General features: G+C 42.4%; 1 protein-coding gene across 1 annotated transcript; it reads right to left on the bottom strand.

Moving 5' to 3' along the window:
* Window positions 1-419: 419 nt before the first annotated feature.
* gramd1c (GRAM domain containing 1c) lies at window positions 420-13,686 on the bottom strand. The gene is made up of 17 exons (XM_061094269.1): window positions 13,591-13,686; window positions 13,016-13,139; window positions 11,992-12,092; window positions 10,292-10,387; window positions 10,115-10,195; window positions 7,538-7,656; window positions 7,297-7,453; window positions 7,048-7,207; window positions 6,553-6,696; window positions 6,338-6,456; window positions 6,116-6,258; window positions 5,265-5,368; window positions 4,695-4,865; window positions 3,850-3,916; window positions 3,549-3,668; window positions 2,977-3,064; window positions 420-1,551 (listed from the first exon to the last, which is right to left on the bottom strand). Exons 1-17 carry the CDS (start codon window positions 13,684-13,686, stop codon window positions 1,483-1,485), a joined length of 1,959 nt encoding a protein of 652 aa, XP_060950252.1. The 3' UTR covers window positions 420-1,482.
* Window positions 13,687-13,955: the final 269 nt, after the last annotated feature.

Here is a 13,955-nt window from a genome sequence, read left to right as displayed (position 1 = left end):
CACTCTGTGTCTTTACAAATACTGTGGACTTATGATGCGGGGGGGCTTCTTCTCGACATGATCCAGTGACCTGTGGACGTGTCCGGCAGAACCCCAGAGACTCTCTGTAAGTATTGTTCTTATACAATAAACGTATTACTGTGAAACTTTTGAATATTGAGCTTGTCTAAATTATTAACCTTTCCCATTTGAATCTCGAATCTACGAACACGCTGTCTGGTCCGGATGGGAACGGGCTCGACACTATTCATGTGTAATCATTTTTAATCTGGAGTGAGACTAATCCTTAACCACGATTGTAAAGTATTTTCTACACCAAACAATTTATCAAATAAGTGACTAGCAGAGTAATCGATAACAAGAATGATATTTCAACCCTGATAGTGTTTGTTAGACAGAAATAGTGGCAGCACAAGTGATTAAGAGATCATATTTATTACAGCATTGCATTGGAAATATATCTAAAACTGTACAACACAAACAAGTGGTGGCTCTTAGACGTGGTTTCAAATGAGAAACGCTGAGTAAGATTCTCCAGAGAGAGTTGGGCGACACTGTAAACATCAAAAACGGCTCGAGAGAATTGTAGTTGTGTGTCATCAACAAGTGATTATAAAGAAAGAAAACAACCAGCGTTCATATTGATGTGAAAACCACAGAACAGACTGTTGTGCTGTTATAACCTGAGATAGTCCCACTGACCCCTACATGCACAAGAAGACAAATACAGACAAGTGTGATTATTCATGTCGACAGAGATAAATCCAACACGTCACCATTTTTTGGACTCTTGGTCCAGAGCAGAGCTATAAATTAATAAAATATGTATTAAATATGAGGCCGTCCATCAGCCAGATCTGGCTCCATGCACAGTAAAATTCAAAGTTTATTTTTCCGCTTGCATTCTTAGGTCAATTTAAAGTTGCAGCTTTCCCTGCGGTTTGTGTAGAGCAGCAATCTCATGATTACAAAGAGAAGACAGTTTAAAATGAGAGTGGCAGATACCACCATTTAAAGTGGAAAATATAATAATCTAAAAAGATCTCTAAAATAAAGCCTATAGTCTACGAGGCACTTGTGCAAGTGTTAAACTGTGCAAAATTAAAAATTGTGAATCAAGGTTATTCAACAGCTTCTAAGAGTTCTCAGCAGTTCACGGGATGTGGTGTGAGGTCAGAATACAGTCAGGCACTCGAGGGAAGTTTTCTGAGATCCTCTCCCCTTGCTCCACCTGTGGAACGAACTCTGATGTCACCGTGTCCTCGCATCAGTCAGTTAGCGTTTTAAAAACATCCCGACGCCCCACGGCAGGCTTAGGGTCAGCGTAACCCCTGGCAACACATCACATGGCATGTCAGGGGGTCTGGGGGCGGTCTTCATGGCAACATCAGCGGTAGTTCGGTCCTGCTGTCCTGTCTTTCCTCTACAGGGTGGTGCAAGGGGGGGAGGGGCTGGCGTTCTGTGGTCATCAGATGAGGAGTGTCACTGCGGCGCCGCCGTCTGATTGGCCGTGGCGAAGTTTTGTTGTAGCACAACGAGAGAGCTGCGGAGCTGTGAGGAAAAGAGCAGACTCAGCAGATATGACAAAGATATGATGGACTCCATGTCTTTCCTAGAGCTGGAAAAGATCAGATATTCAGTGAAAGGTAGCTCTAACAAATTTTATAATAAGTGGCTTCCCTTTCTTACATTCTTCCACTCTGATTGACGCCCCCCCCCTCTCTCTTTTTTCTTCCTTTATATTTATTCGTTTACTTATTTTTTTTTAATTTAATTTTATTTGTATATTTATTTATACTGTGCAGCTTTAATACTTAATTATTACTTAATAGAATTTTCAGTTATTTATTTATCATTATTATTCTTATTTTCATTGAATTGTGTAATGTATTGTTCACAGGACCACGTTCATGTGGTCCTTTTATTAAGAAAAACGTCCAAGGAGGTAGACTGTATCATTGATTCTTGTTCTACTGTGCCTTACCGCCTCATACAAATATTTAAAAAAAAAAAAAAGTAAGGTGGACTCCTGCTGGCTTTAAAAATAAAACATGAAAAAGCTGCACCTCTGTTTTATCTGAAGGAGAATCAGAGCAACGCGTTTTCTTCATTCAGCAGATTCCTGTCACATCATTCCCTTCAACATGATCTCTTTTGTTTGTCTGACAGCAAGATTACGCAAAAACTACAGGTTTCCATGACACTTGGTGCAACAGCAACACGTTCGTCATTAAATAAAATAAATCCTACTGTTCATCAAGGTTATAAACAACCTGTTTTAAATGTAAAGACCTGGAGCAGTAATGGCCTCCTGTGCTGATCCGAGCTTCTCTTCTCTGTTATGGTGACCAGTTTCGATTAAGATACATTTTATTATCCCACACACATGCACACACATGCACAGGGGAAACAAACACTGAGCTCACCTCCACAGTGCGATTACATCAGAAACACGACGGCTGGTGAAGCTTGGGTGCGACATCTAGAGGCGATGCATATTGTACATAAAACCTTTCATTAAAAGAAACTCATGTGTTTTGTTTTGGATTCTCCAACTATGTATTGTTGTACTCTGACAAAGTAGCTGTTCAACACCGTTTGCTGTATTATTAAAAAGAAAAAAGTTGCGTTGCTACAACAACCAAATTAAATCATAGGGATCATATCTGTCCATCTTAGAAATGGACAATGCCTTCCTATTCCTGACTCGCATTAAAGTTCACACTGGCCGACACCTCAGGGAGTGCAGTCGCAAAGGTTGCACATCTTAATACAAAAAAATTTGCCAATCGAGATTATGAAACTATTTTCTTACTGAAAAGACTCTGGCACATTTAAATATTGACTTGTCAGATTAAAGTGCATCATGTTGTTTGTGATTTTGTCCAGATTCCAGTCACAAAACCAGAACCATTTTGCAAAAAAACAAGGAAACGCTTCACTTACGGCCTTATTTTAGCTGTAGCTCTGACTCACCTGCTCTAAGAGGTTGATGGAGTCCTGCAGTACAGTCTTCAGAAGGTACAGCTCGTCTCTGGTTCTGTGCACAGGGCCTTGGGCCAGGCTGTCAAACCAGGTAAAAAAGAGAGCTCGGTCATTATGATGTGAACACTGAGCTGCAGAAAAGACGGCAGAAGGTACAAAAACTGAAATAAAGTGGAGGAAATGCGAGTAGAAGGTCAAGAGTAGAGTAGAGGAGCGCTGATGGAAGACTGTGACACACACACACACACACACACACACACACACACACACACACACACACACACACACACACACACACACACACACACACACACACACACACACACACACACACACACACACACACACACACACACACACACACACACACACACACACACACACACGCCCTTTAAACATTGTGAGTCATTTGTACAAGAGCTCACTTGTATGTGGGTCGCTTAAACGCAGATAACAACAACAACAAAAAGATGGAGGAACTAACTCCTTCCTCCTTCCACCCACACACCAGGACAACTACTTCCTGAGTGATAGTGACTGTTGACGATCCAAAGTTCTCTGACCTGGCTTCGCTCCTCTCCCTCAGGCGATGCTTCGTGCTCAGGTACATGCGGTTGGCTACGTCCTCCATGGCCCACAGCTTGAAAAACAGGCCCAGATTCAGCAGCGTCAGAATCAACAAACTGGGAGAGACGGAAAGGATGTGGATTAAAGTACATACTGGTGTGCACAGCAGCAGCAATACCAGAAATCACCATACACAACATTTAGATATAACGACTTATCCACTCAACAACAGTTCTCAGCTAGTTTGAAAAAATACGGGCGCAATTTACAATTGTCATACCCAGGTTGTTTACTCACATCAGACTCATCCCAGCTACTATCGTTGTCATGTTCCATCCGCCCGACCCTTTCATTTCCATGGAGCCTGGAACACAATCGGACAGATCAATAAATGATAGATTTTCTTTCCTAAATGCTGCCGTTTGAAAACAAAGACCCGGCCCCGGACAATATGAGACATTTTGGTTTGCAACATTTTGCTGGTTTCCTGCCAGCGGGGTTCAAGATTTTGCAACAGCTTGAGATGTAAAAGTTGCAGTTGTCGGGGATGTGTCACAGAGTGTGAGGTGCGATCGGTGATTTTTAACAGTTGCATCTTTGCTTTCGAGTCTGTCAACACTTTGAGCGTTTGTTGTTGAGGTAGAAGCAACTGGGATAAGTTTTCTACATCTGTCTCTATTGGTAACTGCCGTCACAAGGAGGAAATTGGTCCCGAAATTAAACATTTACTTATGTTAAACTGATATTTGCAGAGACTTTTTCATTTTATTTTTTTGCATAAACACACAGACGAGGAAAAACAGCCGGCCTGGATTTAGCGAGTGCATCTAAAGCTCACCGACATGTTACACTTTGGGTTTTGTTTTTACGATAAGAAGGAATCTGTATATCCAGTGTTTGGGATGACCTCATTTTGTGGTCATGTGGTGTCGGAATAACCGGAAACATTTGTTGAAGACTGGGGAAATTGCACATGAACACACCAAGGTCAGAACAACTACTTCATAACTTGGGACTTAGGACCCTCTGGCTGCAGCTTTATTAATAACAGTGAGACGTACGAGTGGCATCAGTCCTTTCATCCAGAAACTGGCCGAAACGGCTCCTTCAAATTAAATTGACTGTTGAAATAAGTCACGTACCCATGTTGCCATCTCTGTGCTGCTCTGGATCTTGTCCATACTGCTTGTTGGGCTTCATGTGCTCCTGCTGCGTCCGGCTGTACGTCCTCCTCCTCCTCCGCAGCCCACCCATCTTCCCTTGGTCGCCGCCTCCCTGATTCAGCTCGGCTTCCTCCTCCAGCAGCTCCGTTTCTGTTTTGTGTCACCACACGGCCACAAATATGGAAAAACACAATTATTGGACAGTTTCGGGTACGTTAGCTATGTAAAAACACCACATGGTTGCAAAGCCAGAAAGAAATGCACACATTAAGACACTGTTTTCTCAACATGTGACTATGAACACATAAAAAAAACTTCAATCATACATTATTCATGAAGGTTTCCTGTTAAAGCTTCACTGACAAGAGCAGCTGCAGTGTGCCTCGTGAAGTAATGCTTGTTATTTTCCCTTTTATGGCGTCAGCTGACTGTCATGCTCTTCCTGCGCACTTGAAAACACAGTTGTAATATGTTGCTCAGCAGCAGAGCCGGCCAATGAAAGAGGACAAGGAAGTGCTCTCCGCAGTGAGCGATGTGCTTCCTACTCACCGAGCTGTCTGAAATTCTCCTCTATGCTGCTCCAGGAGTGTTTGGTGATGAAGGACTTGACCAGGCCCCACGGCTGCTTCTTATACTTCAAATCGGTGTAAACGCTGGAGACACAATATGAGTTTTAAAAGCCGGGCATATAGTCCAGGCAAAGTAGCCCATTTTGGAGCCAAAAATAGAAGTAATTGTAAAAGAATTTTTTTCAGCATAGATCATTTCTATGAGGTGTCCAGAACAACATACTAAAAGTCTTAAGAAATCTTAGTTGAGGAAATATGTTTAATTCTCATCAATGTGCCAATAAGGCCCGGCAACAATACACCCCATAAAGACTATTTTTTTCCTTTACTCCTATCAAAATGAAACTTTACACAATGAAAGTAGCCATGAAACGTAACATTTTTTGTATTACAAGTTTCTTTGAAAATGAATTTATGTATGTATTTGTAATACATATGAATGGTGTTTGCCTATGCAAATTAGGACATATTCAATAAGTGCGGAGCTCATGTGCTTGTCAAATTCATTTCAAAAGAAACTTGTAATGCAAAAAATGTTACGTTTCATGGTTACTTTCATTGTGTAAAGTTTTATTTTGATTGGAGTAAAGGAAAAAAATAGTCTTTTTGGGATGTATTGTTGCCGGGCCTCATTGGCACACATTGATGAGAAATAAACATATTTCCTCAACTAGGATTTCTTAGGACTTTTAGTATGTTGTTCTGGACACCTCATACAAATGATCTATGCTGAAAAAAATTCTTTTACAATTAGTCGGTCGTAAAACGCTACTTTGCCTGGACTAATATAGAAAATATGGAAATCAGCAGCTCAATTACAGAGCACCTCACCTTAGACGGCACTTCCGCTTGGAGCAGCTCTTGATGCAGTATCTGTTCAGAGTGTAGAAGTAATCGTGATACGGAATGTCGTGAGCGTACACCTCACAATCCACGATGTAATGTTGACCATCACTGGATTCTTTGTAAATCGTCTGGAAGATAAATGGAGGACGACAGTGAGACAGGAACGCGTTTTTTCATCCGTTCAAGGGCGCACCAACACCAACCCACCTGGTTCTCTGTGGCCGCGGAGAACTTGCCAATCAGAGGGTTGCTGATGGTAACTATGTAGTTCAGGCTCCTCTTCATGTTTCCCGAGGCGTCTTTTTGCCAGGCGGGGAAGGAGGGATCTGAAAGCACGAAAGGCCGAACGTGCCAGCTTGGATTAGGTGGAACTAGAGAGGGAGTTTGAATTCTGGACAGGATAAAAAAGGATTGAGCCTTACTGGTTATCTTCCTGATGCTCATAAACCTGCGGATGAAGCTGGAGTCGGTGAAGATGAGCTCGAACATTTTGTTGGCGCTGATGTGGAAGACCTTGTTTAAATGGACTCGACCCTGCACCTGGGTCAGACCCACTCGCTCCTCCACTGTCAAAATCATGAGAAAAGTATTGAAATTAGGGCTGGGCAAGTTAACTCGTTTCAATCGAGTTAACTCAAGTGATGAGTTAACTCGATTGTTAATCCGCCAATTATTTTCTTTTTTCCTGTTCTGCAGCAGTCAGCAACAGACTTTCACAAAATAAAATCCTGACTTTCACAATAAAACAATAAATAATCAAACCTGAGTTAATGCGAGATAAAATAATTAATCGAGTTAACTCATCACTTGAGTTAACTCGATTGAAACGAGTTAACTTGCCCAGCCCTACTTGAAATATCACAAAATACATGCACTCAAATATCCCTCCAGCGCCTGGGGTTGTGGTTTTTCCTAACCTTCTTCAATGCTCTCTGAACAGCTCTGCTCAGAATCGCCATTCTCATTGGCGTTGAGGTCGAGGGACAGCGAGGAGCGCTTGGAGGCCCGTTCTGGCGCCAGGCGGTCAAGCGAGGGGGCGGGGCTGCGGCGCTGGGTCGGGGTGTTCCGAGAGTCGTCCTACAGGAGAGGGATATTTAAAAGTTGAGCTGTTGAAATATTTGGATATGCACGAGGCACACAAGAGAGGAATACGCTGCTTTAAATACCATGTTTGCTGAATTCTGCGAGCCAAAAGGGGAAGGCAGATCCTCCCCCTGAGGGGTGGAGGTGTCTAAGGGCCCGTTCTCCAGCACAGGCAGGCGAAGGGAAGGGGGCCGCTCCAACCTGCTGATACCATCATCCCCACCGGGCCTCGCTGTTAAGCTGCAGGCAACCGGGAGGCGTCAATATACACATCGCCAGCACATTATAATTGTGTGTAATCATGGGGAGGCCCGGTGTGCTCACCTGTTCTGCATGTTTAATTCCGACGCTATCTGCATGCACTCCATCTCCTCATGGCTCAGGCCCAGGTCATGCCCATAATGCTGTTTCACCATCTGCCAAAACTCCGAGCAGGTCAGAGGCTGAAAATGGAGAAAGGTGGAGAGGTCACGGGGGCACGGAGGTGTCCAGCGGGAGGCCGGGTTGGAAATGAGCACCTGCAAAAAACTTTAAACCGTAACGTGAAGGCCAAAAAAACACAGGGTTGTGTGTAACCAGGAAACATCCACACAGTAAAATGTAATCTTATCTCTCTGCGTGACAACCAACCTCCAAACATTATTGTCCCTCAGACACTTGGATACTCATCTGACATTTTGTGTGTGTGGACAGGACGAGAGAAGCTCAATCTCACCACAAAGAAACAAACAAGTTATCTGACTTATATTAAGGATCGAATAAAAACATCTGGAGCCACACGTGTTCAGAGGAAAAGTTCAGTTTTGACACAAAAACAAAGTCTCCAATAACAGGAAATGTAACCAGCCTCTATAACTCCAGTGTTGTTAAGACTTTTTAAACCACATGGAAGCGCAAACAGTTTCTATAACAATTACCAAGAGTGGGATCTATTTCCACAGGCGTCACTTACTTGTCGGTGGACATGTCCCCACGGCTGTGAGCTCCGTCACGCACTGATCTCTAACCTGAACCCACTCACATCCAGGAAGTCCCACTACTGATCCTCCTCCTCCTACTCCTCCTCCGCTTGTTCGAGGCCGCCCCGATTTTTTTTTCAAACCACAAGATAAGTCAATAAGAGCCCGTTGGACCTGTCGAAAGTCTCCTCCTCCTCCTCCTCCTCCTCCTCCTCCTCCTCCATGCAAACCGATGCCACACCTGCAGGTCATTGAACTTTACGCGCTGCTGTTGTCACAGGCCCGAAGCTGTTTGTGCTCCTGCTCCCGATCCCAGCAGACACACACTCTTTTCCCCCGTGGGGAGGCTGCTGCTCCACAGCCCTTCCTCCACCAGAGCTGGGAGACACTAAAGAAGGAGTAATGACTGCCTGGAGTTTATTATCCAACTCCAAGCAAATAGACCCCAAGCAGCAATGTTTGCTTTTCTTCAAAAGGATTATGATGACATGTCATATTTCTTATAGTGTAGCCTCTGCAATTACTCAGACAACAGCATAAATACATGTACAACAACAATTCTTCAACTACAGACATTAATCCTGCGATTTCATTTGACAAAAGCGGCCCATCATCAAACATGTATAAACATGGATCCAGTTCCTGTTTAGGATCCTCACCAAATTAATCCACATCCACCTAGTTCACTGTATTCCATCCAGTAGTTCTCTTATGAAACCACATTTCCAGGTTTTGATCTGCACCAAATTGCACATAAGTAATAACTACAAGTCCCCTTAATGACAGAATTTTACATCAAACATGAATTATTCTTTGAGAAATCAAGGAAAATGTCAGAATGTTAAAGAAAGTGAAATAAAAAAAATGCTGCATCCTGCTCTGCACCAAAGTTGAATTGGTTCTTACCTGATCAAATCCTTCCACTTAATTCTGTGTTTAACCGTCCAGTGGTTTTCAATCCTGACAACTAAACTTTACTGGCTGCAGTAAATACATCGTGCCTGCTCCATGTTAGCAGATCGGACATGGGCAAACATAAAAAGTCTATATATATATATATTTGTTTTCTGGTTTGGTTGGAGGGAGCCGTCTCTTGTGGCTCCATCCCCTGATCTCCACTGCGCAGACTCTGGCTCCAAATACACAAGATGACAGCGTGTATATTCTGGCTTCATTTCTGGATCGTGGAGAAGCGTCACCCATCTTTATTTACAGTCTATGGCTTATATCCATTTCCAAGTTTTTTAATGATTCGAGCATTTATGCTTTAACGGACGGTTGCGCAGCTTTTTACTTTCAAACTGACTGTTTGAATTAATCCCAAATATCACTTCAACTGTTTCAAACGACAGCTGCTTTCACTTCTTTACTCTTCAGCTGTTTTCCAACAGTTTGCATCCCCTTCTCTTCACTCTGGCCTCATTTCAGGTCTTTAACTCCTCAGCTATGTCCTCTGCTTCACTGTCAAGCTGATATTTCATCCTCCTGTAGGGAAATGTCAAACTACCTCTCACTTGCAAATAACATTTCATGACCTTTTGACATATGTACTGTGTTGACTCCTGCAGTTTTCAGCCTGAGCGTGCACGCTTACACTTTCAAAGTGATCTCGCCTGATTTATTGTTTCTTATCGATGTACGTTTACAGCACAAAGACCTTGGTGAGAGATGGCTGAGCTGATCTCCGTTGTACACGAAGGTTAGTTATTCCAAACAGTTCCGCCGTATATTGAACAGTAAATACAAGCTTGTGTCTGTCGAACCCATGAGCAAACCCTGCTGCTGCTGCTGCTGTGTGCAGATCTTTACCCTCTGGCCCACAGCAGAGCAGCGCTGATAACCTCTCATCCAGACGGTATGTCAGAGCGACGTGTACTCTGGACACATCAGATAAGTGCAGCAGGAAACTGGGGGAGAGCCACAGACGTGCCGGCTGCTTTACCTTGCTCAGCAGCGTGTTCTGCCACATGCGGAAAACCGTCTGGTAGCTTTTCTCTCTCCCCGAGAAGGAGGTGAAGAAGAACTGAGGGGGGAAGACGTGAAGAGAAAATGATCATAAATCATGTGCTTGTCTACGGCAACGGCTGCTTTTGACTCTTTTTCCAACACTGCATTATACCTTCTCTGAGCCCATGCAGACCTGGATCGCGTTGGGAATCAGTCGCGCCGTTTTCTCTCGGCTCATCGTCGTGATGTCTTTCAGGGTCAGTGTGATCTATAAGAGGTCAAAGGTCACAATGCGGGCTAATCAGGTGCTCGCAGCAGTGAGTTGATCTGGCGCTGTATCGTGGGGCCGACTGAGGCGGTCTCAAGTGGAGCAATTAGTGAATCCTTCCTCTTATTCTTCCTTTAGCATCCGGGCTCTGTGAGTCTTGCAATCTGTTGCACCCGATTGCAAAATGTTGCATCTTAGAGGTCTGACACAAACACCTGAAATACATGTGCTTCAGATTCTGTAAAGTTTAATCAGTTCATCATCATCTCTAATTCTAGGGCTGTTATTATTATGCAGCATCCAGTCAAAAGGGGCTGAAAAACATCATTGACTCCAACTGTTTTAATCTACTGCTTTATGGTGGATCTTTAATTTAAAAACAGCTCTAATATCCTGAATGATTCTCCTGAACTTCGAGGAAGTAAAAAGTAGATAAATGTAAGAAAAAGTAGTTAACTACGGTGGCCATTAAGTGCAAATCACAATGGAAAATAACAAATAAGAAAAACACAACAACAAATCACAACCGCAAATATAAAAACACAATGACAAATGAAAACCATGATAGAATATAAAGGTACAGGTAGAAGATAGTATTGTTGTGTTTTGTGATTTGCACTCCAGCGCCACTGAAACAAACTTTCATTACATGTGCTTCAGATTCTGTAAAGTTTAATCAGTTCGTCATCATCTCTAATTCTAGGGCTTTTATTATTATGCAGCGTCCAGTCAAAAGGGGCTGAAAAACATTATTGACTCCAACTGTTTTAATCTACTGCTTTATGGTGTATCTTTAATTTAAAAAAGACTCCAATATCCTGAATGATTCTCCTGAACTTCGAGGAAGTAAAAAGTAGATAAATTAAAGAAAAGGTAGTTAACTACGGTGGCCCTGAAGTGCAAATCACAATCGAAAATAAAAAATAAGAAAAACACAACAACAAATCACAACCGCAAATATAAAAACACAATGACAAATGAAAACCATGATAGAATATAAAAGGTACAGGTAGAAGATATTATTGTTGTGTTTTGTGATTTGCACTCCAGCGACACTGAAACAAACTATCATTACATGTGCTTCAGATTCTGTAAAGTTTAATCAGTTCATCATCATCTCTAATTCTAGGGCTTTTTAATTATTATGCAGCATCCAGTCAAAATGGGCTGAAAAACATTATTGACTCCAACTGTTTTAATCTACTGCTTTTTTTAAAAACGGTTCCAATATCCTGAACGATTCTCCAGAACTTCGAGGAAGTAAAAAGTAGGTAAATTTAAGAAACTACGGTGGCCCTGAAGTGCAAATCACAATGGAAAATAACAAATAAGAAAAACACAACAACAAATCACATCCGCAAATATAAAAACATTATATTTTTAAAAAACAGGTAGAAGATAGTATTGTTGTGTTGTGATTTGCACTCCAGCGACACAAAAAAACTATCATTGAAATGTTAGTATAACAGTAAAGAGGATGAATGAATAGAATGACTTGAAGTTATACATTTCTGTGTTTGTTTGCTTCATCCACATGTGACATGGCCGTGTGACACTCGACCACACAGCTCCTCCCTCTGGCTCCCACCCTGTCTTATTATTACCTTGGTGCCCCGGAACACATTGCTGTAGAAACAGAGCCAGTTGTCCGACAGGTAGAGGCGTCCCTGGAGGAGGATTTCCCTCTGGAGCGCACATGGGTAGTCTGAGGAGAAAGGTATCTGGAGCTGATGAATCATTAATACAGATGAGTGTGCCTGAGGCGGTGTATGACACACTACAGCTCAGTGTAGTAAGATATTGTGTTGTTTTCTTTTTGAGTGAGTGCGTGTACAGATGAAATGTGTACCGTTTATTTTGAGCACTGGAATCATTTCTTTTTAATAGGGCTTGCGTATATATATTTATTCAGACTATTTCCCAGCAGATATTTTACTTTTTCATGACACGAAAAACTCACATGTAACATTTGCGATTAATACTGAGCATTAATTCCAAAGTGCAGTGGCCCTGAAGTGCATAACACAATTACTAAATCAAATAAATAAATATCAAATCAGCAGTGTGCCAGCGTGTTTTCTAATTTGCTGGCGTGTTCTTTTAAATTTGTTGTTGCCTTTTGTAAATTTGTTGTGTTTTCTTGTCTGTCTTTAATTTGTTGATGCGTTTTATTTTCTTATTTGCTGGTATTTTTTGTGTTTCATCTTTGGGTTTTCTCATTTGTCTTTGCGTTTTATTTGCCGATGTGTTTTCTTATTTGCTGTCAGGCTTTGTTGTGATTTGCACTTCAGGGCCAAGACAAAGAATACAAAGACAAATGAAAGCCCTATGAGATGGGAGATTTCTGTCTGTACACAAAATGCATCAAACAGTCTCATAAAAAATACTTAAAGAAGTTGTATGAATACTTTCCAACATATTTTAAAACTGGATTTTTATAGAAATGGATCGTAGATTTCCCATTTCCCATTTGTCTAAAAGGTGATTTAAGAGCCTGTTCCACCCAAACTAGTGCAACATTTAGAATAATATATGGACACTGTATTTTCATGGAATTTCAAAGCAGCTGCATGTTACACAATCACATCAGTATCTGGATTAAGAGAAGAGACATCCAACAGAACTCACCCACTATGAGTCTCTCGGACTCCGGCAGCTCTTTGAACAGCTTCTTAAACTCGTCATATTTCTGCTTGTAGGTCTGCTGAGGAGTCGTGGGCGCGGCGAGACACTGGGCCTGAGGGTCGGAGCTCTGATGGACGAGAAGAGGAACATTACTGACACCAAGACCAAGACCGTACAAGTTGAAAGGATTTGTTCTGTCTTTGTGCAGAGGACAAGATTGACTGATAAGCACGAAGACAACATCTGACGGGGGATCAGAGGGAGGCAGACAGACACAGTGAGAGTGAGGAAATGAGTTTGTGTTTGGATGATAAACAGCATCATCAGTCGTCTGGGCTTTGCCTTTAGAGGCCCAGCAGAAATCCCACTTGTATGAGGTGATGCTGTAATGAAGCTGAGCCACAAGAGGGCAGTGAACGTTTATCTCAATGTCATTGTTTATCATTACTTACTGAGTGAATGAAGTGAATGATAGCAAAGATCAAATGGTTCAAATGTCACACACAAGCAACAGTCATGACTTCACAAAGCAGCAGCAGCTTTCAATGAACAGAGGGAAGTTTAGTGGTTTTACTTACATCTTCCTCGGAGCTCCATGTGACGTCCACCATTGATGTGGTCTCATCTGTAATGTCATCACTGCCCAGTCCGGACCGGCTGGACACCTGATCCATCTGCTCGGCTGCACTGCTCACATCCAAGTAGAGACAAGGATCTGCTACAGAGTGTCAAGTTTCGACCATTATTTAAAGGGTTTAGGTTGAAACACGTTGTTCTCAAACAGGGACATAAAGCAGCAGCAGCAGAAGCACCTAAGGGGGGTGTTGTAATTATCACTGCAGCAGAACTGGTTTGACTGGGAGAACTGCTCTGGGAGTTTACTCATACCAATGAACGCAAGCTTGGAGCACTAATGAATCTTATTGAGCACAGCCGTGGGGCG

The sequence above is a fragment of the Limanda limanda genome, chromosome 20 (genome assembly GCF_963576545.1).
Source record: "Limanda limanda chromosome 20, fLimLim1.1, whole genome shotgun sequence".
In the NCBI taxonomy this organism is placed as follows: Eukaryota; Metazoa; Chordata; class Actinopteri; order Pleuronectiformes; family Pleuronectidae; genus Limanda; species Limanda limanda.
This window is presented reverse-complemented; position numbering and strand designations above follow the sequence as displayed.